Source organism: Pleurodeles waltl, chromosome 5 (genome assembly GCF_031143425.1).
Source record: "Pleurodeles waltl isolate 20211129_DDA chromosome 5, aPleWal1.hap1.20221129, whole genome shotgun sequence".
NCBI classification, from domain to species: Eukaryota; Metazoa; Chordata; class Amphibia; order Caudata; family Salamandridae; genus Pleurodeles; species Pleurodeles waltl.
Genome location: NC_090444.1, coordinates 1,412,606,516 through 1,412,633,386, shown reverse-complemented (window position 1 = coordinate 1,412,633,386; position 26,871 = coordinate 1,412,606,516). Strand labels below are relative to the sequence as shown.

At 44.5% G+C, this 26,871-nt stretch overlaps 1 protein-coding gene across 1 annotated transcript in view; it reads left to right on the top strand.

The window, feature by feature from the left end:
* Window positions 1-26,871, top strand: part of LOC138296506 (CD109 antigen-like) — an 827,002-nt gene that overhangs the window by 475,290 nt on the left and 324,841 nt on the right. Inside the window, exons 14-16 of the mRNA XM_069235677.1 lie at window positions 12,742-12,918; window positions 18,714-18,866; window positions 21,609-21,638. Coding sequence (XP_069091778.1) covers window positions 12,742-12,918; window positions 18,714-18,866; window positions 21,609-21,638 — 360 coding nt within the window. The remainder of the gene's footprint in view (window positions 1-12,741; window positions 12,919-18,713; window positions 18,867-21,608; window positions 21,639-26,871) is intronic.

The following is a 26,871-nucleotide window of genomic DNA, read 5'->3' as shown; positions in this document are numbered from 1 at the left end:
TGGTGTAATCCTGTTTAGATGTTTTTTCCTCTATTGTTTTCTAATTTTTCCAATGGAAAGTGCAGGGGGGACAACGAGTTTTGGGACACCACCTTTCCTTTTGGCCCCCCACTTGATTGATCAAACCAAAACTTTCTAGGAAGGAGCTGAGTTGGCTTAGCTTTTTTTTTGGAAAGTTTTCTGAAGATTCCTCAAACGATGGCAAAGTTATAGTTAGGACCTTGTTTCCATAGGAAAAACGTTTATTGTTTTGCCAATAATTGATGCTGTTTAACAAATCTTCATGATATTTTCAAAATTAGTACAACACCCAGTTTATCTGCTTTCTCAAAAGTTCAGGGTGATTTGTCAAGCAGGGACCAAGAAAAAGGGGGAGTACCAAAACCCTTTTTCCCCATGCAATTTCCATAGGGATTTTTAAACATAACTACAGCTGAACCGCTAGACGGAATTACATGGAATTACACCAAATATTTGATAAAGCTAGCTCTTAGTCCAGAAAGAGCCCTATTTGTTATTTGGGGTAAATGTGTTGAGTTCTTTTTGCAATTTTAAAGGAAAAAGAAATATAGATATCTAGGGATGCAGAGCCTCCATGGAGCTGACAGTCCCTGTGCTGGTATCTGATTGGCTGCCAACACTTCATCTAGGAAATTATGGCAGTCATTTTGAAAGTCGGACTCAGCCGAGTCCCAAAATAAATCGTAAAAATAAAGAAAAAGGGGGGCGCTAGAGAGCAGCTGTGCAAGATGGCCGCACTTCGGTGAGGCTCCCGCGGCCCAGACCAATCATCCGTCATTATCCTGTCTTAAATCCTGTGCTGAGCATGGCGGCCTGACGGAGGTCACGTGCTGGTGACCCCTACCTGACATAAGTGGGGCGGCGCTAATTATCGGCGTGCTTGAGATGCATGCGTACTGGACCTGCTGACGCAGCTGCTGCTCCTTGGCCTCTGAGGCCCGGCCCGCGGCGAGCAGCGGGTGGCTTCGCCGTGGGATGGGCAGTCGGACTGAGGGTGGGTGTCCTGGTTGGGGCACGGACCGGGTCCCGGCAGATCGGTCACTTGTGAAGAGGCACTGGCGGTGCCTGGGCCAGATCTGCGAAGGTGGCGTGGACGGCCTGGGGTGCAGAGGACCGCGTCCGGGCGTGGCGCTGGGGCCCGCTAGGCCTTGATGGGTGGATCACTGAGGAGGTGCCGCGGCACACCACATTGCGGCAACAACAACGAAATAAGCAGAGGTGAGGAGTGCAGGGCCCCTGAGGGCTGTGGTTCTAAAAATTCTGGACCCATGTAATTTACTTTGCCACAGCAGTACGATTTTAGTATCAAAAGACCGATAATGACTAGTACACTAAGCATGAGCATTTTCGCTCAATTCCAGCAGCGTTTTCACCTCGAAATCGCCATTTTCGTCCTGCACTTGTGGCTCCCATTTTATACACGGCAGCCATTTTTAAAAGTTGCCCTCACATAGGCTTATAATACAGTCAGATTTGATTCCAAGGACACGTACACCTTGATTGACTTTTCTCTGACCTGGGCAAGCTGGAACCATTGCCTCAGGCCAAACCTGTTTGGTCAGTCCCTCTCCCAGTGGCCGAATCAGATAGCATCAAGGCACACCATGCCATAAAACCCTTATTATCGCTCACACACCCTGCCTAATCTTGATCACACCTGCACCTGCTCTTTTCTTCTTCTTACTTTACGAGGGGAGGTGCCCGTTTTTATTGGGGGTCCACACTTATCTGATGTAAAATACTAGGCCTTGCCGGGTAATTTATTATGGGTTGGATGACATGAAATATGAGGTTTCATCATGACACAGTTTTTTCCTTTGTAGTGAAAACATGTGAATGACCAACCAAAATGTCAAGAATGTTTGCCTGAAGCTTAAAAAACTGTGTATAAGGAAACCTGACTTTGCATTGAAACACAGTCTCCTGAGAACATACAAACCGTGCTGTTGTACTTCTAGGACGCTTGTTACTTGGCTGCAGCCAATAAATTCGATCTTTGACTTCACCTAGAAGACTCTGAGTTTCTGTGGTCTGAATCAGGAAAGTACCCGAGGTCTTTGGGTGTACCCTGGCACCGCTGGGTTACCGAATCAGTACCGGTTCTGAAAAACCCAGTACCTCAGGGCCCGGGGAGGCACCGCTGGTGACAAGACTGCGCTGCAGCGATCCGAGGTGTCTGGAGGCTGTGCTCGGGGGCTGGCTGAGCTGCTGCCCCCTGGGCACTATATTGTGCTGCTGTTGCCTGCTTTCCCCTTCACTGTTGTGCTGGGGCGGACTGTCTGGTGGCATGCTTTGGCGACGGACACTGGGAAGTGGCCCTGCTGGAGGCTCCGGTCTGCGCCTGGTTGCAGTGATGCAAGGCAGCAAAAAATGCAATTTGGAGCTAAAAAATCAACCACGGTGCCACCAGACAGCATGGAAAGTGCCGTGCCCCTAACCCCGCCCCCCCAGGGTGAGCAATCGGAAATGGGCGAAATGAAAGCACTCTTACTCACCATGCAGTCTAGCCTATCCTCAATAGACAGCAAAATGGACACTATGACTACAAGGTTAGACCTGCTTACCACAAGACTGGAGAAACAGACAGGGCAAATAACAGCTGAACAACTGATTTCACACATTGAAGACGCCATGCAGAAACGAAGTGAACAACTTCTGCAGATGGATAAACTCCTTAAAGTTATAGCGCTCAGGAATGAAGATTTGGAAGCCTGATCCAGACCAAATAACCTGCGCATAGTGGGCATCCAGAATCTGCAAACACTGGCCGTATGGAGCAATATGTGAAGCAATTGCTCCTCGCCCTTTTTGGAGAGGATGCTTTTTCACGGATTTTAGTGGTGGAGAGGGCGCATAGGAATTTGACGGCCAGGCCGCCGCCTGGTGCCCTGCCCAGACCGAATGTTGCTCACCTCCTGAACTACAGGGACCAGCTGCATTAAGACTGAGTAGCAAAAAACATCCCCTGCAGTTTGAGGGTAAGGCACTGTTGATTTATCCTGAGTTCACCATGGCTGTTCAGGAGGCTCAGAAAAAAATCACAGCTGTAAAGCAGAAACTACGGCAGGCGAACATAACTTATTCTATGTTATACCCGGCGCGACTGAGAATTACTCACAAAGATAGAAATGTGATATTTACCACCCCCCAGCAGGCAAATGAATATCTCAAACATGCCTGTAGGGGAGAGATTTTGGAAAATCCTGATGAGACGGACCCGGATAACTCTTCTACTCTATCTGACCAGGACTGAGGCTACTCTTCTCTTTGGGTGGACTCCCCCTGAGAAGGAGAATCCTACACATCATTAGCGGTGCCCCCTGCGAGTGTGACTCTGTGCCTGACCCCTGTGCATGCCCCTCAGCGAACCTGGCTGCTGCGGGCACTCTTGGGCACCTAATACCTGTCCAGGCACCCCCCTGACACCTGGGGGTCTCATGGCAGCTCTCTGGATGGCCTTCCACCGGGAAATCCCTATCTACTCATTGAGATGCAGAAATGTCAGTTTGTGGTTATGTTTGTGGGCTTCAAAGGGAGGGTTTATCCGGGCGGGATTGGGTCACTGAGGTGGGTGGGAGGGAAGGAAGGGAAGTTTACTGTTTGTTCTGAGCCACACTGATACACATTCCGTGGGTACCTGACACTCTATTGGCCCCTCTTCCTGGGCTATACTCTCCCTAGACCATGGCTACCTACCCTAGTTATTACCCATGGCAGCACTTAGGGTTACAGCCCAGAGCTTTGGCGATGGGCACGTCTTGCGCTTGCTGACGTGGAACGTCAGGGGGCTGGGAGATCCTCGCAAGCGACGCCACATTTTGGCATATCTGGAACGACACAGGATAAACATTGCACTCCTACAGGAGACACATTTCACACCCAGGAAGCGAGTTACATTTGCGGATCGCTGGTCCTCTTACAGCCAACATGGCGCTTACTCTTCGTACTCCAGGGGCACCTCCACCCTCATACGCAGGGGAACCCCTCTATATTCCGCTTGGATCCAGAAACGACGTGTAGGGCAGGTACACCATTATCTGGGGCCGGGTGCTGCAGCATTCCATTACCATAGTTAACCGCTATGCTCCTAATGCCGATGACTCTTCTTTCTTTGACTCCATATGGAGCTGTGTTGCGGAGATAGGCTCGAAATATCTAACATGGGGCGGAGATTTCAATTTGGCACTGGACCCTGGGGAGGACAGAGGGACGGAGGCGATGCCCCATCACCATAGGGCAGCGGAGAGGCTTAGGGCAGACATCATAGCGCAGGACATGGAGGATGGGTGGTGCTGGCTACATCCTTGTGACAGGGAGGGCAAATTTGACTCTGGTGTGCACTCAGGCTGGTCGAGACTTGACTATTGGCTTATTTCCCGATCCATGGTGCCCTGGCTTGTGGGGGTCACGCACATGGCTCGCACGAATTCTGATCACTCCCCGGTCGTGCTCGAGCTGAGGTTTCTCTCCGCATTGACCTCTCTTGCATCGTGGCGCCTGTCCCCCACTACATTGGTAGACAACTCTTTTCGTAGTGAACTACGGACCGAGATAACAGATTTCTTTGATAAAAACAAGGGTACTGTGTATAGCGTTGCAGTAATCTGGGAGGCCTTTCAGGTCACCCTGAGGGTATTCTGTTTGGCCAAAGGCATAGGCATCTTATGAGACCTTTTAGCCACACTCAATGGGCTGGAGCTGCAACTTAAAAGACTTGAGTCAGAGCGGGTGGAGGCACCCTTGGCCAATGTTGCACGGCACTTGCAGGAGACCCTCACTGAGTTTCAGGAAACTGCAGAACATGAAGTACTGTTTAGAGGTAAATATGCCTGGGCCTGCTCCTACGGGGAGGGTGAGAGACCGGGTAGGTCCCTTTCCCATGCCCTTTGTGCAGCCCGACCCGAGAATACTATACTCAAAATATCCGATGCCTTCAGCCACCTGCTTAGAGATACCCCTGAAATGCTTAAAATCTTTGCTGACTATTGCCAGCAATTATACTCCTCTACCAGATCAGACCCTCTAGATGTCGATGGTTATTTGACAGAGGTGGCACTGTCCTGGCTCAGTGATACACAGCAAGATTTTTTGGTGGCTGAGCTCCAACACGATGAATCCAAGAGGCCATGATGCAGCTCCAGTCTGGTAAGGCCCCAGGACCTGATGGCATACCAGCCGAGTTTATAAAACTTATGCCGACATACTTGTACCGTGGCTGAGAGAAGTCTATCGCGAGGGAGGCTCTCTTAACTAGCATAAATATTAAAACCCAATAATCCTGCTACCAGCTGCGATTCATTTTGTCCACTGTCCCTTATAAACTGCGACGTTAAGATTCTGGTGAAGGTGCTTGCTAATCGCGTGAGTCTCCTAATGACCTTCTTGATTAGGCCGATCAGTCCGGATTTATACTGGGCAGGTCTACCGCACATAATAAGCGCACTTTCTTTGCTGTCTAGCAAAGTATGGATCCCGAAGTCCCAGCGGTCGCTGTTTTTCTGGATGCCGCCAAGGCCTTCGACACCCTTGAATGGGATTATGTAATGGCAATATTAAAACGCATGGGCTTCCCCCACATGTAGCTTTCTTGGATTGCCCTCCTGTACTCTGGCCCATTGGCCACTGTGCAGGTCAACGGCCATCGATCCACGCCAGTTCGTGTCGAAAGGGGCACAAGGCAGGGGTGTCTGCTCTCGCCATTGCTCTTCGCCTTGGCGGTAATGCTCCACCAACATTATAACCACCATGCAGTTAGTACCCCTTCCAAGCATATCCTCATCTCGCTATATGCGGGTGATGTTACACTATATTTAAGAAACCCAGAGGAAAGCCTAAATTCGGTACTACAGGAATTCACCAAATTTGGCTACATGTCAGGAGTGCGCATTAACTGGGGGAAGTCGCAGATACACCCCCTGACTACTTCCACAGCACGATATTGCTCGGACTTTCCCCTCCAGTGGTCGGATACCTCTCTCTGATATCTAGGCATCGAGATTACCCGAGATAGACATGAACTGATGTGCTGGAATTATGGGGTGCTTGTAGATAACATACAGGTGATGGTCACACGTTGGATTGCTCTGCCCCTCTCTATAGCGGGGCGCATATCATTAATGAAAACTATTATACTCCCTAAACTCCTTTACTTATTTCTAAATATACCGTTCCCGCAGCCTGACCTTTTTTTAAAGAACTGAGAACACAGATGATTAGATTGGCTTGGGCTGGCAAACAGCCTTGCATCAAATGGGAGATCATGATGCAGCCCTTTGAACGCTGGGGTTTTGAAGCCCCAGATTTCGAACTATATTATCTCTGCACACAGGCACAATTTGTGCACACTTGGCAGTGGAGCAGGGATATATGGCACCGGTACCCAGCTCTGCTTATCTGAGGCCGGACCTCGCTGTCACTGGTCCTTGAGATTCGACGGTAGGATGTACGCAGCTAGCCTGGAAAAAAATAGTCACCCGAGCGGGAAGCAGTCTGCTATACTCGCCGGATATGCCACTCTTGGGGCACGAAATGATCTCGATGGCCTGCGAGACTGCGTGTGCGAGGCTGCTCACTAGGCTTCACATTCTCACATGGGGAGCTCTCTATACTGCCTCCCGCTTTCGTGAACAAGATGCTTTCACTCCGGATGGTCCACTCTCTCCGCTGGAGACCTTCTTGTATCTCCGCCTTCTGTGCTCTGTCAGGGCTCTTTCGCCCTCTTTTACCATGGAGCCGGCCTGTCTGCACACGTTCCATGCACTCTTGCAGTCAAACTCGCTGATGCACTTAGTCTTGATACTTTACCACTTGGTTCAGCGGGAACAGCCGATCCTTGAGGGAGGGGCGCACAGGAGGTGGGAGGAGGAGCTGAGACTGCAGATCACAGAGGCTCAGTGGTTATACTGCTGTTAGCAGACGGGAAAACTCACCACCAGCAGCAGATTGCGGATCATACACTATAAATACTTCACCGTCCTTACCACATTCCGGCGAGGCTTTGCTGATACAATCTCCGAGCTAATGATAACTGTGATAGGTGTGGAGCGGGCGGAGCTGACGTCCTCCACCTGGCCTGGTCCTGCCCAGTGCTGGACTACTGGAGGGAGGTTAGTGAAGCACTGTCTGTTATGGTCTCCGCTCCATTGACACTCAGAGCGCTGATTGCACTGCTGGGATACACCGAGGCAGTCACCCCTGGCTATCGCAGATATGTCAGCTTTACCCTATTATTGGCTAAGCGAAGGGTGGCCTGCAGGTGGGGAAGGGGTAGAGCTCCCAAATTCAAAGACTGGCTCTCAGATTTGTTATTTAGTAAAATGCAGCTGGAGACATATGCAAAGCTGCAGCCGCCCTCATCCCGCTCCAGAGATATCTGGGCCCCATTGGATGAGTACCTGCTTCAGCGTCAGGCCCCTGCCACTGCTGCGTCTCCACTGGGATCCCCCTGGAGGGTGTAGGACTTATGGGACCTGGGAACTGTGCACTACCCCGGCCCTGGGAGGGACCACCCCCCCCCTTGTGGGGAACTTGAGCCCTGAGATAGACTGAAGACGGCTGTGTCCTTGTTCTTTGGGGGGCCGTGGTCTGTGCCGGAGGTGCAGTGGGGGAATGCTGGCATTGTTTCTGAGTGGCCTACTTGCTGGAGAGGGAACTGATGACTGCTAAACACTTTCATTTGTTATGCTGTGCTCTTGTACAATCATTTAATATGGATTGGATGTGGCTCGGTAGGGTTGTTACATGGTGACTGTTCTGTTCTGGATTACGATGTATTTATTGCAAATTTAATAAACAAAAATTAAAAAAATAAAATAAAGAAAAGGGAGCAGGATAGGAATACTGGGGAGAATTGGCAGTTTTCTAGGGTCCCCTAGGGACCTCGGCAGGGCCCAAAAACATTTTTTTTCTAATTTTTGTGGCAAAATTTGTGAAGGATGCATGAATCTCAGTGAAAATTAAAAAAAAAAAACAAACGTGGGTTCTTGAGTTCGTTTTTCTTTTAGCCCCCTGGGTGGGCCAGGTCCCAGAGGCATGTGTTAATGTAAAAAAAAAGGGGGGGTGCATGTGCCCCCTCATCCCTAAGGGCAGTTTGAGCCCCGGGGACCACCACCTCCCCAGGGTTTATTTGTAAAATGAATAGGAAGGAGGTCTGAGCAGGAAAACTGCTGCCTCCCACTGGGGGCAGACTTTAACCCCTTGAGTGTCAAGGAGGTAATGGTTACATCCTGGGCTGCACCCCTCAGGTGCCGAGGACGTAACCGCTACATCGTGTACCCGGCCCTCGGGGGAAGCACTAATGCTCCCCGAGGGCCTCGCAGGGGTGGAAGGGGCCTAGTTTAATTAGGCCGATCTGCCCCTTGAGGGGTGGGTGGGCGGGAGAAATCAATAGACACCAGGTTTTTTTTTTAGTTTACATTTATAAGGGGAGTGACCTCTTAGGCAAGGCTTGCTCCCGTGGGGTAAATTTTTTTTATTATGCATTTTCTGCCCCCCATGGGGGCAGAAACCACTAGAAACTAGGGATTTTTTTTTTGCGACAATTTACTAAAAATGGGAGTGACCCCTTAGGCAAGGGTCGCTCTCCTGGGGGGCAAATTCTTTTGAGGCCATTTCTGCCCCCATGGGGGCAGATCTGCCTATTTTAATTAGGCTGATCTGACCCCAAGTGGGCAGAAACCACTAGGCACCATGGATTTTTGTTTTTTTTTGTTTTTTACAGCTGGGAAGCGACCCCTTAGGCAAGGGTCGCTCTCCTCCTGGGGACAATTTTATGTTAGGCCATTTCTGCCCACCTTGGGGGCAGATCAGCCTATTTTTCTTTGGCCAATCTACCCCCAAGATAGGTCAGAAACCACCAGGCACCAGGGATTTTTTTGCACCAATTTGACGCAAGGGGAGCGACCCCTTAAGGAAGGGTTGCTCCCCTGAGGGGCACATTTATTTTAGGCCATTTCTGCCTCCCTTGGGGGCAGATCGGCCTATTTTTGTAGGGCTCATCTGACTCCCCCCCAGGGGGGCCAGAAAGCTCACAGACACCAGGGAAGATGTTTTTTTCAAAAAAAGAGGGTGAGAGTATGGCCATAACCCCTCCCTCAATAAATGGGGACAAAGTTGTTCTGCCACTGGTGGGCAGATGGGGCAATTACCCCCAATCCACTCCCCGTGGGGGCAGCAAGACTACTAGATGCCAGGGAATAAAATAAAAAAAATAGTGGGGTGGTGGCTACCAACCAGTATGGGCCTGGTTAAGCCCCCACCCCACACTAAAACATCTTATCCCATGGCAAGCAAGAGGACATTTGATTATTTTGGGTTTTGGTTTTACATTTGGGCCATGAGAGCTTGGCTAACTCTCAAAATCGTCCCAGTTGGAATGGTGAGGGCTGCACTTTTTGGACATTGGGATGCTGCCATGTAGAAAAATCCACAAGACCTAGACACATCTGAAAACTAAACATCTGGGTGATTCCAGGGTGGTGTGCTTCACATGCACCCGCACCTTTTTTCTTACCCACAATGCCCTGCACACCTCCAACTTTGCTGGAAATCACACATTTTTCCCACATTTTTGTGATGGAACCTTCCGGAATCTGCAGGAATCCACAAAATTCCTACCACCCAGCATTGTCTCATCGATACCGATAAAAATTCCCTTTCACAAGAACTTGGCCCACCTACACAAGTGAGGTATGGTAGGTTTCCTTAGATGGCTGCTGAGCCCAGGGCCAAAAACACAGGTGCCCCCCCTCCAGCAAAAACAGGTAGTTTTGTATTTGATAATTTTGATGTGTCCAGATAGTGTTTTGGGGTATTTCCTTTCCCGGGCAGAAGGCCTACCCACAAAAGTGAGCTACCATTTTTCTCTGGAGACTTGGGGGAACTCTGGGTGGAAGGAAATTTGTGGCTCCTCTCAGATTCCAGAACTTTCTGTCTCCAAAATGTGAGGAAAAAAGTGTTTTTTAGCCAAATTTTGAGGTTTGCAAAGGATTCTGGGTAACAGAACCTGGTCAGATCCCCACAAGTCACCTCATCTTGGATTCCCCTAGGTGTCTAGTTAAAAAATGCGCAGGTTTGCTAGGTTTCTCTAGGTGTCGGCTGAGCTTGAGGCCAAAATCCACAGCTAGGCACTTTTAAAAAAACAGCTCTGTTTTCTTTGGGGAAAATGTGATATGTCCACATTGTGTTTTGGGGCATTTTCTGTCACGGGCGCTAGGCCTAACCACACAAGTGAGTTTGTATTTTTATCGGGAGACTTGGGGGAATGCTGGGTGGAAGGAAATTTGTGGCTCCTCCCAGATTCCAGAACTTTCTGTCACTGAAATGAGAGGAAAAGGTTTTTTTTGGCCACATTTTGAGTTTTGCAAAGGATTCTGGGTAACAGAACCTGGTCAGAGCCCCACAAGTCGCCCCATCTTGGATTCCCCTAGGTGTCTAGTTTTCAAAAATGTGCAGGTTTGCTAGGTTTCCCTAGGTGCCGGCTGAGCTAGAGACCAAAATCCACAGCTAGGCACTTTGCAAAAAACAGGTCTGTTTTCTTTGTGAAAGTTTGATGTGTCCACGTTGTGTTTTGGGGCACTTCCTGTTGCGAGCGCTAGGCCTACCCACACAAGTGAGGTACCATTTTTATCGGGAGTCTCGGGGGAATGCTTGGTGGAAGGAAATGTGTGGCTCCTCTCAGATTCCAGAACTTTCTTTCACTGAAATGAGAGGAAAAAGTGTTTTTGGCAAATTTTTAGGTTTGCAAAGGATTCTAGGTAACATAACCTTGTCAGAGCCCCACAAGTCACCCCATCTTGGATTCCCCTATGTTTCTTGTTATAAAAAATGCACAGGTTTGGTAGGTTTCCATAGGTGCCAGCTGAGCTAGAGGCCAAAATCTACAGCTAGGCACTTTGCAAAAAACATGTCAGATTTCAATATAAAAATGTGATGTGTCCACGTTGTGTTTCCTGTTGCAAACATTAGGCCTACCCACGCAAGTGAGGTACTATTTTTAACGGAAAACTTGGGGGAACACAGAATAGCAAAACAAGTGTTATTGCCCCTTGTCTTTCTCTACATTTTTTCCTTCCAAATGTAAGACAATGTGTAAAAAAGACATCTATTTGAGAAATGCCCTGTAATTCACATGCTAGTATGGGCACCCCGGAATTCAGAGATGTGCAAATAACCACTGCTCCTCAGCACCTTATCTTGTGCCCATTTTGGAAATACAAAGGTTTTCTTGATCCCTATTTCTCAGTTTTTATATTTTACCAAATTAATTGCTGTATGCCTAGTATACAATGAAAACCCGTTGCAAGGTGCTTCTCCTTTATTGGCTCTGGGTACCTGGAGTTCTTGATGAACCTACAAGCCCTATATATCCCTGCAACCAGAAGGGTCCAGCAGACGTAAAGGTATATTGCCTACAAACATCTGACATCGCAGAAAAAAGTTACAGAGTAAAACGTGTAGAAAAATGGCTGTTTTTTTCCCTCAATTTCAATATTCTTCTATTTCAGCTGGTATTTTCTGTAGGAAACCCCTGTATGATCTACCCAAGTTACCCCTTGCTGAATACTGAATTGTGTCTACTTTTCAGAAATGTTTAGCTGTCTGGGATCCAGCATTGGTTGCATACTCATTTCTGTCACTAACTGAAAGGAGGCTGAAAGCACAATTTTTTTTTTAAAATGGGGTATGTCCCAGTGAAATGCCAAAATTGTGTTGAAAAATGTGGTTTTCTAATTCAAGTCGGCTAGTTCCTGAAAGCTGGGAAGATGGTGATTTTAGCACCACCTTTGTTGATGCCATTTTCAGGGAGAAAACCACAAGCCTTCTTCTGCAGCCCTTTTTCCCATTTAAAAAAAAAAAAAACGAAATGTTCGCTGTATTTTGGATAATTTCTTGGTCTCCTTCAGGGGAGCCCACAAAGTCTGGGTACCTCTAGAATCCCTAGGATGTTGGAAAAAAAGGATGCAAATTTTGGCATGGGTAGCTTATGCGGAGAAAAAGTTATGAGGGCCTAAGAGCAAACTGCCTCAAATAGCCAAAAAAAGGCTCAGCACAGGAGGAGAAAATGCCTGGCTGTGGAGGGGTTAACTCAAGAGTCTGAATGGAAGCACTTTATTACACTATTATAAGTCAATGGAAGGCAAATAATCAATGTCAAACGTAAATGTATGTAGAACATGATTACATCAAATATGAATAAGCCTATGCAGTTATGTATAAACATCTAGCAATCATAATGGTTACATTTTAATATTATTTTGGTTAAATGTGCCACACATAATAAAATTAAACTACACCTTGAATATAATGGTGGATACACGTGCATGAATGTATGTACATGATGCATAACATACACGGAGGTGACTAAATTAAGTTTGATCCAGTAGCTACGTTAGGTAGGTGTAATGTTTGGGTTGAAGTTAGTGCTTTGGGGTGCAGAATGAGGAGTACAGGGTGCATTGCTAGTAATCAGATTTGCAGTGACAGTGATGTGAGCCGTGAAGAATGCAGTATACTAGTGCATACGGTATCAGAATACACTCGAAGTTCAGGGATCAAATGGCAGATGGAATGCCATAGCCGGCTATCAAAAGCACCACCTGGTGGCAGAGTGGCAGCATTTTGTCAATTGTGCGTGCTTAGGTTAATCAGACGTGATTAAATAGGATTACTATTTTCAGAAATTGTAAAGCTGATGTTCATTTTATTTATATTTTCCTTTAGGTTCTGTCCAGGGGACAGGTGATGACTGCTGGAAAGCAGAATACTGCTGCATTCGTTCTCACCCCTGAGATGTCCTGGGCTCCTGAAGCAGTGGTTCGCATGTATTACATTCACAGCACTGGTGAAGTTATAAGTGCCAGCACGAATCTCTCTATTAAGCTAGATTTAAAGAACAAGGTATTTTATTGTAGATGCTAAACTATATATTTTTTGGAAGCAATGCTTTAATTCAGCACCAATTTCACTAATGAGAATTCAGTAATCATGCAGTATATTTTAGTAACTGACTGTTCGGTTGAAACTTTTCCACCTTGTCTGTGATATGTTTTTGGTATCCAAATAACTGGAAGTCAAATAGACAAAATAAATGTGGCCAAATAACACATAGTTTGTGGAACAATAACAGAATAAAGGCATTGCTACTACAGTAGGCCACACCTGACCTGAGAAAACATTAACTAATGTTTTAAAGATTGTGTTCTAGAGTCACTATATAAGAAAAATACAAGGGCCATAATGATATACCTTAGTTATTGTGATTTTATTTTTTGCACTGAGTTAAACCTTAGTGTTCTGATTATGGTTAAAAATCATTGTTTGTAACAATTTCACGTGAAAAAACAATATTGTATAGACCATGCATGCAAATCCACTGAATACGATATGTTACTTAGGGCCAGATGTGGGAAGAAAGCAAATTGCGACTTGCAATTTGCGAGTCCTTCCGACTCGCAAATTGCAACTCGCAATTTGCTATGCAGAAAGGTGTCTCAGACACCTTCTGCGACTCGCAATGGGGTGGCAAAGACCCACCTCATTAATATTAATGAGGTGGGTCGCAGTTTGCGACCCCATTGCGAGTCTGGGCACTCATGGGGATGGTGGCCTGCTGGAGACAGCAGACCTCCATGTCCGTGACTGCTTTTGCAATAAAGCAGTTTTTTTTTCTATCTGCAGCCCGTTTTAGAAAACGAGCTGCACTTAGAAAAAAAAACAGAAACCTTTTGTTTCGGTTTTTTTCAGAGCAGGCAGTGGTCCGTAGGACAACTGCCTGCTCTGAAAAAATATTTTTGTGATCATTCACAAAGGGGAAGGGGTCCCATGGGGACCCCTTCCCGTTTGCGAATGAGTTACCATCCACTTCAAGTGGATGGTAACTGCGAGTTGATTTGCGACAGCTTACATCGCGTTGCGAGTCACAAATAGGAAGGGAACACCCCTTCCTATTTGTGAGTCGGAAATGCATTTTGCGAGTCGGTTCCGACTCGCAAAATGCGTTTCCTCATCGCGTGGGGGCTTATGCGTCTCGCAAACGACGTTTTTCGCCGTTTGCGAAGCGCAAAAACCTTGCTACATCTGGCCCTTAGTCGCCACTGTGTAATTGTGGTTCAGACACACTTTCTACAGAAGGGTGTGTTTTTCACACCACAGGGACACAGGGACAAACCTGCACCAAATTGTGCAATTGCCTGGTGTGCCAACTATGATCCGGCATATCAATTTTCACGCAGTTCCATACAGGGAAAAAAGTAGGATCAAAAAGATGCGTTTATAGCTCCCATAAGAGGTTTTGCCCAGTCCTACAAAAAAACCTGTCCGACAGATATACGCCAAATTTGACAAGAAAGTAGAACTTCACCCAGAAAGCGCATTTTTTGGTTTGGTGTAAATCTAGTCAGTCGTTTTGAGAAATTAGGGCCTGATTTTGAATTTGATGGATGGGTTACTCCGTCACAAATGTGACGAATATCCCATCCGCTCTATTATGATCTTGATAGGCTAATATGATATCCTAATATGATGGACGGGATATTCGTCACGTTTGTGACTGAGTAACCGCCCGCCAAACTTTAAATCAGGCCCTTAGTGTTAAAATGGAGGGTTTGACAGGTTTAACACTTTTGTACATCTTGGCCATTTTGACCTGCAGAAGTTAGTGGACTAGGTCCGAGAAGCTTCTGCAGGCCATTTGTTTGTTGAAAAAGTATTTCGACTGGTAAAGGGAGCTTTTTGCTACTGTGAACCATTTTGAGTTCACAAGCACAAACTCGAGGCTATGGACCTGACAATACTGATTGTCTGCCAGCAAGCGATACATGACTTTTGTGGCTACCATTACAGTGCGTGAGGCATGGTTCCCCCATCAGAAAAAACAAATTAATAAAAAAGCTCTATAAACAATGACTCTCAGAGCATAGTGAGGGGCTCCTCAGTGGACCCTCAATAAGTAAAGCTAATTTAAAAATGTGTTCATGAGCAGTCTGTAAACTATCTTTCGACTCTGTGGACGTCTCACACAGAAAATGGAAGAGCTAGCCTGCAGACCCGACAACTAGGCTCAGTATACCCTGGCCTTGACAACTTGAATGCGCCCCCCTAGAGCCCAATGGGAGTGCCACCTCCCTGGGGCTGAATTTAAAGAGGAGGGGTCTGTTGTGGCCCCCTGGCACCAGGGACCACCATGCCCGGGTATATTTTAATGTTGGAGGGGGCCTCACGCCCCCACCTTTGTTGAGCCAATAATGGCCTGAGGAACCGCCACCCCCCAGAGCTGGCTCCTTCTATATCCCAGGGTGCCCACCGCGGGGACATAGCTGTTTGCTCAGATTCAGCAGGAGCTTTGACATCTCCTGCTAAATCAGCACAAACACTTTGGTTCCAGCAAGTGAGAGCTGTCAAATAGCTCTCACTTACTAGAAGCTGAGGGTTCCTCTGTTTCCCTGCCTGCAGAGATGCAGGCGGGGAAATTTAGGAAACTATTGCTCCCACAGAGAAGGAGGTGCATCTTTAGCAGCTCCTCTCTGTGACAGAAATGCCAGCTGCCACAGGAGACGGGGAGCCAGCTGAGACCGTGGGGTCCTTCAGGCTCCCCGACCATTTTGACTGGGTCCCGTGGGGGGCACCTAGGTGACAAAGCAGGGCCCAGGAGATGGGATCCCTGGTGTGAGATCAACCTGGGGAGAGGGGCTGTGCGGTCCCCCTCCACTGCAAAAAATAAAGGCCCATATTTATACTTTTTGAATTAGCGCCGGCTAACGCCATTCTGAAGCACCATGCGGGCGGCGTATTTATTGAATGACGTTAGCCGTCGTTAGCCGCCGGCGCCGTCTGGTGTGCGTTAAAAAAAAACGACGTACACCAGGCAGCCCCCGCGTAGGGGGATATGGGGCTTGGGCGTCAAGAAATGGGGCAAGTCAGGTTGAGGCAATTGTTTCGCCTCAACCCGATTTGAGCCATTTTTTTTCACTCCCAACCCCCATAGAATTGACTACTGTCTTAGCAAAGACAGGAGTCATGCCCCCTTGTCCAATGGCCATGCCCAGGGGACTTCTGTCCCCTGGGCATGGTCATTGGGCATAGTGGCATGTAGGGGGGCACAAGTCAGGCCCCCCTATGCCACAAATTTTTTTTAAAAAAAAACTTACCTGAACTTACCTTAATGTCCCTGGGATGGGTCCCTCCAGCCTTGGGTGTCCTCCTGGGGTGGGCAAGGGTGACAGGGGGTGTCCCTGGGGGCATGGGAGGGCACCTCTGGGCTCCTTCAGAGCCCACAGGTCCCTTAACGCCTGCCTTTTGCAGGCGCTAAAAACGGCGCAAAAGCGGCCGTACGTCATTTTTTTTGACCCGCCCACTCCCGGGCGTGAATTTTGCCCGGGAGTATAAATCCGCCGCACATGCCTCGGAGTCGATTTTTTAGACGGGAACGCCTACCTTGCATATAATTAACGCAAAGTAGGTGTCCACGCTAAAAAATTACTCTAACTCCATGGACTTTGGCGCTAGATGCGTCTAACGCCAAAGTATAAATATGGAGTTAGTTTTGCGTCAAAATTGCGTAAAAAAAAACTACGCAATTCCGGCGCAAACGGAGTATAAATATGCCCCAAAATGTTTAGATCAGACCCTGGAGGATGGGGTTCTCTGGTCCAATATCTGCTCGGGGCAAACTCAGCCCGCGGAGGAAGGCCATGTGGGACCCCTCCCCCCCAAAAAAAATATATTAATGCCAGGACCCAGGGAAATGGGGTCCCTGGGTGGCAATTGGCCAGGAGAGGAGGCTGCATGGCCCCCTACCACCCTTAAAAAAAATGCAGAAGGCCTGGCCCCAGAGGATGGAGTCACTGGGGCCGGAATCAGCTGAGGGAGTGGGTTCACATGGACCTGTGGCTAACTCTAGCTGGTCATGGCCAAAGGCCGTGCACAGCAAGGGGTTGGGTGGTTAGGGGGGTTGGCCACAGGCGCTGGATGCAGACCAAGCCCTGCGGCCAAGCCCAGAAAGACTGTCCGCGGTGCAAGGTAGGGTGGTTGTAGGGGGTTGGCTGCAGGCCCTGCGTGCAACCACCGCTGAACACCCCTGAAGGTGTGCTCAGCAGTGGTTGGATTAACGTATAGTAATATAAATTACTTTATGTTAAAAAAATAGAAATTCACTGGAAAAATCCAAGGTTACAGGGATATTATAGTTAGGAATAAAATTTAAAAAACATAGAAATTCACTAATAAATAAAGTTTACAGGGGCATTATAGTTAGAGTTGCATTTTAAACGTACAAAACCATAGAAATTCACATGTTAGAGTTATATCAAGTAACTACAAGTCTCACCCTCACCATGCTCAGTTAATTACCCCACAAATCATGGCACTCATGACATCTTTGATAACATCCTCGATAAAATCAATGTAATAGTTGCGGTAAGTTGTTTGATGAAAAAACTGTGCATGGCGGGGGCACGAATTCTAATAACCTTAGGCCACGAGTGCAAAACTTCTATTTTAGAGGTGTTCAACATCAAAGACTGGAGTGCAATGCATTGGCAAAAAGCGATGAGGCAGTCTGAGATACATGATTAGAGATAATTAGCAAGAGTGATACATTTGGGTATCATAAGTGTAAAGGTAGTATGAAAAGCCAAATGAGGAGACGATGCTACAAAGAGAGGTAAGACAGAGAGAGAAAAGGAGAGAGCCAAGGACCAAACCTTGGTGAATTCCTTCAAGGTTGGATGCCATTATAGTGCATGCATTTACAACGCATGCCTTTACCATGCAATGCCTTTACCAAGCATGTCTATATTATACACTAACCTTTATGAAGCATGCTTTTGCAATGCAAAATAAGTATATATAAGTTAACTAAACCCCAAGTCGATATATATCAATGTTTCCACCAGCAATTTGCCGAATGGTCTCTGGAAGGGGGGCCATGGGAGTAGAATGTTACTAATGGCCTGATTTAGAGTTTGGTGGATAGGGTTACTCCGTCACAAAAGGGACAGACATCTATCCGTCGTATTACAGTTCCATAATATTCTATGGAAATTGTAATACAGCGTCCGGGATACCCGTCACTTTTGAGACAGAGTAATATATATATATATCTATATATATATATATATATCTATATATCTATATATATATATATATATACATAGGGGGAGACGCAAATTTCAATATTTTTTTTTTTATTATTATACATTTAAAGTAAATTTCTTAGTTGAGTGGAAGCCCCCTCAAAACCCTCTTTTTTAAAATCTTTATTACAATAATTGTTTTCTTTTTGAGGGGTAAACAGCTGCAAACCCCTTGTTTTTGTAAATCTACTACTCTAGTTCGTTACCCACTCCTAATTGTTTAAGTGGCTGGGTATCCTGGTGCACTGTACGGTCATCATTTCCTATGCTTTAAAAGATAATCCAGTTGAATATGTAATGAAAAATTACTCTGAAAAAGCAAAATCCAGGGCTGTTCCTATGGGTTCCCAGTCCGGCCCTGCCAGTCCACATACGACCTCAAATATGCTATTGGGTGTTTTTGTTATGTTTTAATTGTAGTACAGTAGGCTGCAGTGGCATATCGCAGGCCCCAGTACTTCAGAGCCCCTCATCGTATTCTGCATGGGGGGACTTAATTTTGCTTTATACCCGTGGTAGGCTGTAAACTCTCCAATGTTTATAGTTGTTTTTTTCCCTTAGGTGTCATTGTCCTGGAGTACGGCTCAAGCAAAACCTTCTGAAAATGTGACTTTGAGTATTAATGTGACAGAGGCTGGATCATTAGTTGGATTAGTGGTAGCTGAGAAAACTGAAAACCTTCATGGAGTTGGCAACACAATTACTGAAGGAATGGTGAGTGTCAATCTGATGTTTTATAATAATTTTCAGGTAACAAAGGTGTTGTGTAAACTAGCATCCATTGTGCCAGTGGTGTGAGTAAATACAGTGCATAGTCTGGTAAACTAAGTTATATGGTCCCTCTTTTACTCTTAATCTCTGATAGGAAGAGAGAAAGAGAGAAAATATTCTGTTTTTTAGTATAAAAAAATGGAACGCTTATCTCCCAGCTGTGTTGGGCACCAAGATGATTTTGTGGTTTTAGACCTGTAGAAGTGCACTCTGTAATGCACAGATCAGTTGATCTTCACCTCTGAGAATGCTCTATTCTTAGTGTTAGTCAGAGGGTCAGAAAGGGACAAAAAATAGGCCTTGGCACCAAAATAAAAGTGGCCCTCGTTAGCGAACCACAGAGATAAAAAAAAGTAGCCCACATTTGAGCTCGTAAAGACACCCTGTGAGAGTATTTTGCAAGGTATGGGAGACTGCATTCATTTATGTTTGCTGCAGGCAACGCTATCTTTATTATCGGAGAAATAAACAGTAAATACCAGCCTATCTTTTTATGTGTGGAGACTGCAGTCGTGAAGATACTACTACTAAAATACCTTTGTGAATAGCAAACAATAATAAACTTACATATAAGTGCAAGTTTACCTTTGTGAATCAGGCTCCAAGTCTACATACTCACAATATAAAGTACAAAAATATAATCTAAAAATATCATGGTTCTAAATATCAAGATTGCATAGGTAAGTGTATATATTTTGAATTTATTTAAAATCATACTAACATTAAAAAAATGAACATATGTACATATAATACGACATGTAAAAATAAAGGTAGCATTTTTATTACTTTACTTTGAAAGAATGCAATTTACTATTCCCATTCCAACATAAATAACAGAAGGGAAAGTGCTGGATTTTGGAGACATTATATTTACTATTCCTACTTCAACCAAAGCAACAGTAGGAAAAATGTTGCACTTTGGAAGGAGGAAATTTCTATTAATACCCCCACTTGAATCTAAGCAACAATGAAAGCATTATATTTTCCAGGGGTACATCCTCTGTTCCCACTCCAACCTAGTCAACATTGGTGAAAGTTTTGACCTTTGGAAGGGTCAGATTTACTATTACTTCGTCAACCTAAGTAGCAGTAGAGAAAGCACTGGAATTTGGAGGTAACAACATGGAAAGCATTTGATTTTTAAGGGCCCAGCTTTATTATTCACTCTCCAACCTAAGCAACAATAGGGAATGTGTTGGAATTTGGATGGACCAGGTTTACCATTGCCAATCCAACCTCAGCAATAGTAGGGAAAGTGTTGGACTTTGATGGCCGCAGAATTACTATTTCCACTCAAACCTCAACAGCATTATAGAGAGTGTTAGACTTTGGAGGCCTCAGATTTACTATTTCCAGTTCTACCTAAGCAACAGCAGAGAAAGCATTAAACTTTGGAAGAGTCAAATTTACTATTCCTACTCCACACTAAGCAATAATAGTAAAAGCATTGGACTTTGGAATTGCCAGGTTTACTATTCACACTCTAACCTAAGCAAAATAGGTTAAAGTATTGGAGTTTGGAGGGGTCAGATTTATTATTCCTGTCCAACCTAAGAAAGCATTGGACCTTAGAGGGATCAGATTTACTGTTCCCATTTCAACCTAAGCAACAGTAGTTAAAGCACTAGATTGTGGGGTGTCAAATTAACTATTCCAACTCTAACATCAATAACAGTAGGGAAACATTGTCATTAAAAAAATCACATAAAAAAAGAATATAACAAATAAAATGACAATTCATTAAAAAAGAAACTTTGCTATTCAAACGATATGCCTGTTTCTAGAAATAACAAATGAATGTAACTTAAACAAATACATTAAAAAATCAAAACAATAAAGACAGATCAAAAATAGTATTTTTGTTAAAAAAAAACCATAATACAATATGAAAGGAAATCAATTAAATCAATCACTTAAATAATTTACATAATTATAATGTAAATATCCAATTGAAATAACCATTGTGTTAATTAGACAGTTGAAAACAGTTTTGAAAATATTAATTAAAAGTAACAATTAAATACTTTATATAATTATTCATGTCATAATATAATAATTGCAATTCAATCAAATTGTAATAAAAGTAGAAGAAATAAAATATATACTAAAACACATTCCTGTCCTACTCTCCTACCAAACCAACAACTCACAAAAAGTTTTTTTTTTTTAAATGAACTCAAAAACAACAGTTTGGAAATATAACACAACAATACAACTAGTAACAATAAGTGCAGATAACAATAACATAATCATAACTTAAAATACATAAACTAATATACATTCAATATTACATCCAACTATATTTAAATAAAATTATATGAAACACTTAATAAACTATATTGCTAACTATAACATTTGTACCCATGATACTGTTATCACTGTGATATTCTTTTGATGATAAAATGTTTGATACATTATTAACACTATGCACCAGTAAGGAACTAATTGTATATGCTGATTTCATTAGATTAGAATCATTTTTGCTATTGAGCTCAGTCCTATTCCTAATGTAGCCTTTTTATTCACATTTCACTTATGAGCTGCAACATGGGCACAAAATCTTTGATGATTGTACTTAAAACATTTTTATGATCCAAACAAAATGACTGCCAAATATCAACATATTTCAGGTGTGAGAATGATCCTGCATACAGTTGCGTTAAATTATCTTCTTTGCTTCCTTAGGTGGTAAATGAACTGATGATGGCTTATCAGGTACGGTTTGTAAAATTATCTTCTTTCCTTCCTTAGGTGGTAAATGAACTGACGATGCCTTACCAGGTAGCGTTTGTAACATGCTCACTTATGTCAAACATGTGAAAGATTGTTTGCCTACATAGAGATAGTTTTGATAAAGGCAGAATAAATCAGCACAGCACAAAACTATTCAGTTTGCACACAAGATTCAGATTAAATATTATTCAAATGTTTAAATATTGTATTTGTGAATGTAAATTAAGTGCAGTATTGCAAACATGTAGATTGTCAAGTAATGTAGCTGTATTACAGTCAAGAATTCCATATAACACAGAAGGAACCAAGGGCCTGATTTAGTTCTCAGCAGACGGGAATACTTTGTCACAAACATGACAGATATCCCATCCGCCATATTACGATCCCATTATATCCTATGGGGATCGTAACACTGTAGAGGTAATATGGTGGATGGGATACGGTGGACGGGATTCGGCTAAATATAAATCAGATCCTTAGTTTGTCAGGTAACTAAATATAAAAAATCATGAACTTGGGTCTATGAGATCCCACAAATTATAGTTTATAGAGTGAGATATTTAGAGAGTGAGGAAAGGGTGGGGTTGTGTCCAAGAGGTTTCAACAAGCAGCCATCACCTTAGGTAGAAATGTAATCCAAAAAATGTCAACTTTCTATGTCGCTATGTCATTTTCCTTTACAGAAGTAAAATGGCTTTTTACAGTTGTCGAGCTGAAGCATATCTCAGACACGGCTGTTGACACATTCAATGGCAGTAGCTCGAAAAAAAAATTATCCTTTAAGTAGCAGACAAATTTGTCACTTGCTGGGTTGCCTGGTTCCTAGATCACCATTGTATGCTGGAGGACACTTAGTAGAAATGCAAGTGATGCTCTTTGATGGTGTACATTCACCAGAGGCATATATTTAACTAGCAATAAAAACTGCTTGTATATATCCTGCATTTAAGAACCATATTAAGGCATTCCTAAATCAGGAATAGAGAGCGAGCTTCAGACTTGTTAGCCCTCAGAGTTTTTAACCTATCAAGAAGACTAGAAACAGACATGTACAACACTGAGTAACATCTATATGAAGTTCTCTTTTGCAAGTATCCAAATAACAAACTATGGGTACCATTATGAGTTTGGTGGATGGAAAAGTCTGTTTGCCAAACTCCTGACAGGGGGGCGGCTGCATACGTGGCAACCTCCCCACCGGAGCTACCATGGGTTTCTTGCTGGGTCGGCAGGAGGAAACCTAAGTTTATGCCCGCTGGCCCAGCAGGAAACAGGCTACAGCATTGTCTCCGGCTGGTAATCAAGCTGGCATCAATGCTGTCACCTGCAGGGTGCACCAGCACCATCATAATGTTCACTGTCGTCAGATCAGGCAGTAAACATTGTGATGGTGCTGGCCAGGGGGTCCCTACACTTCCCATGCCAAGTAAATAGACAATGCAGGGCCCCCGTGGCACCCTACACTGTTCTCTGCCAGCCGTTTCATGGAGATGCTACCACCATGAAACAGCTGGTGGAGAAAGAGGTCATAATCTTCAGGGCAGAGCTGCTTTTAGCATTGGCCTGGTGGATTAGTATCTCTGCCACTGCCAGACCACTGGGATCCAAGATCCTGGTGGAGTTGGCGGTTTCCTGGTGGACACATAACAACCCCCGCGGCCAGACTCCTGCATTGGCGGCAGTCCAGACGCCTCCGTGAGTGTGGCAGTCGATAGACTGCCACACTCATAATAAGGCCCTTATTCTTTACTTAGCAACCTTGTAATATAATTTCTCAAACATCTTTCATAATGGGAGACTGGCGTTTGTTCTCCCATCGATTCCATTCTGTAAACATGTTCTGTTTTTCAGTTTCTTTAGGTAAGCCTCACCCAATCCTCCAGTGATTTTCTCTAACAAAAAACACTAATAAAAATGCACTAATCTTTATTCCCTATAAATCTATTCTCTGGATATTTTTTGAAATCCTTTTCACATCTTTGGAAATTTCAACACAACTTATTTTGAGTCTGTTGGACTTTTTTGCTTATGCAGGGTCATCCCCAATCTTTTTGCCTCCTGAGTCCTATTTTTCTTACCTGTTGCTTTTGGCTTTTGAACTCTGAGCACTTTACCACTGCTAACCAGTGCTAAAGTGCATATGCTCTCCGTGTACAATTGTATGTAATTGGTTTATCCATGATTGACATATTTGATTTACTAATAAGTCCCTAGTAAAGTGCACTAGAGGTGCCAGGGCTTGTAAATCAAATGCTACTAGTGGGCCTGCAGCACTGGTTGTGCCACCCACATAAGTAGCTCTGTAATCATGTCTCAGACCTGCCATTGCAGTGTCTGTGTGTGCAGTTTTAACTGTAAATTTGACTTGGCAAGTGTACCCACTTGCCAGGCCTACACCTTCCCTTTTCTTACATGTAAGGCACCCCTAAGGTAGGCCCTAGGTAGCCCCAAGGGCAGGGTACAGTGTATGGTTAAGGTAGGACATATAGTAATGTGTTTTAAATGTCCTGACAGTGAAATATTGCTAAATTCGTTTTTCACTTTTGTAAGGCCTGTCCCTCTCATAGGTTAACATGGGGGCTACCTTTATATCTGATTAAAGTGTAGATTCCCTTTGGGAGTGGATGGACATGTGTAGTTTGGGGTCTCTGAGCTCACAATTTAAAAATACATCTTTTAGTAAAGTTGATTTTAAGATTGTGTGTTTGAAAATGCCACTTTTAGAAAGTGAGCATTTTCTTGCTTATACCATTTCTGTGACTCTGCCTGTTTGTGGATTCCCTGTCTGGGTCAGTTTGACAGTTGGGCTGGTTGCACCTCACACTAGACAGTGACACAAAGGGAGCTGGGGTGTAGCCTGCATATCCTGATGAGCCATCTGTGCTAGGAGGGCGGGGAGGAGTGGTCACTCACACCTGAAAGGGCTGTGTTTGCCCTCACACAGTGCAGTCTCCAACCCCCTGGTGAGTGTCTGGGGCCTGGCCTGGGCAAGGCAGGATTTCACATTCCAAAGAGACTTTACTTTGAAGTAGGCCTACTTCAAAGGATACATTGGGTATAAAAAGGGCACCCAAAACCACAGACTTTAGAAACACTTCTGGAACCAAGAGGAACCTCTGCCTGGAGAATAGCTGAATAGCTGAGGAAGAAGAGCTGCTCTGCCTGTGACTGTGCTTTGTGGAGCTATCCTGCAGTTGCTGCTTCTGCCAGAGTAAGAGGGCAAAGACTGGACTTTGTGTGCCTTCCATCTTGAGAAGAAATCTCCAAGGGCTTGATCTAGAGCTTGCCTCCTGTTGTTTGAAGTCTCAGGGACAGCAAAGACTTCTCTCTGCCAGCACCTGGCATCTCTGGAGAGACTCCTACTCTGCCCTGTGGTGCCCATCCAGTTCCTGGGACCCTGAAAGGAGAAGCTGGCAGCCTAAAGACAAGAAAATCCATGCACAGAGCGCCGTGCGGGGAAAAGATTGATGCAAATCCGATCTGCGGCTGAAAAAACGACGTGCCACCGGCTCCGCAGCTGAGAAACAACGCTTGCAGGAAACGCGACAGAAGAATCAACGCACGGAGCAGGAGAAACGACGCGCAGCATCGCTGACAGAGGCTGGGAGATCACAACCTGCGCTGCGGGATTTTCTGATCATCGTGCGGCTGGATTTTTGACTCAAGTAACACCATGCAGAGTTATTTTTGATGCACACTCGCCCGTGCGGGGGTATTTTTGACGCACACCAGGTACATTTTCACTCTAGCAGCGCTAGTGTGTTTTTAAAACTGCTGAAAGACTCGTTTTGATTTTTAATTGATGACTTGTGTATGGTGGATTTTTGTCGTTTTGGTCTTGTTTTGTTTAGATAAATATTTACTATTTTTCTAAACCTGTGTTGTGTCATTTTGTAGTGTTTTAATTAAGTTACTGTGTGTGTTGGTACAAATACTTTACACCTAACACTCTGAAGTTAAGCATACTGCTCTGCCAAGCTACCAAGGGGGCAAGCGGGGGTTATCTGAGGGGGATTCTTTTTTACCCTGACTAGAGTTAGGGTCCTTGCTTGAACAGGGGGTAACCTGACTGTTATCCAAAGACCCCATTTCTAACAGGGTCCATGTAAGCATTGTGTAAATCATTAATTCAAATTGTGAGACATCACAGGAGAAACATGAAGACCTCTGTAATCATTAATTCACTTTATAAGATGACATTGTATTGAGGAAAACAGCATGGGTCAATGATTACAAATATCAAAGCAATTACTTTTCACAGAAACTCTAATTAAAGTTTCAAAAGATGACTTCTGAAGCCATCACGTAGCCTTCATTGATATAGGGAAAAAACATATAATTGATTTTGTTGTAAGGGAATTTGAATTTCTGTTTTCGGTAGGTAGGTGAAGTGTCTGGAAGTGAATTGCGTGAACTCTTTTCTGTACCCCAAATGAACAGGCAATTCTGTAATTGACCTCTGAATGCTATTTAATGGCTTTGCCCCAACAGCAATTGCTAGTGTTTTAAGATCTGTATCAACAAGAGTAGGCAATGCCAATCATAATGGCTTTTATATCTTAAAAAGATGTTTAAAAGTTTTAGTGTTGTGCAGATGTATTATAAGATAAACTTATCTATGTCCAGGTGAGTACACAAAATAGTTTGTGAGTATGATTGGCTTTCTGTGACTAAGGGATTTATTGCCAGGCTTGTTCCTAAGAAAAGTGTACATATAGACTTAGGGTGCATACTTTGGGCAATAAGGAAGCTTTCCCTTATCAATCAGAATCAATGACATGCATGAATGTTCCTAGTAAATAATAAAGAATGATCATGTTTGGTGAGCTCCAGGAATTGGTGGTATTTAGAACTGACAAAAAGAGTAATAGGATGTGGCAGTGTCTCTGAGTGAAGAGGTAAAATATGTCTATAAAATAGCAGTGCACTCTTAGGAATGCCCACACTTTACTTTGGGCTTAGGAAAAAGATTGTTTTTGAAGTTTGGGCAAGTTTCCACTTCTGAGCCACAAAAATGATCAAATCTTATTTGAGCTCATCAAGAGTATGTATTTCAGACTATTTAAGTTACGGGTCAATTAGGTGGTAGAAAGCTAGATCTTGGTCTTTGGATTAAATCAGTTCAGTAGTTCTAGAGAAATCATGGTTCAAAATGTATAGATATTTACAGAGGATCAGCGGATTTGACAGATTAAAAGAAATGATCTGTTTGACT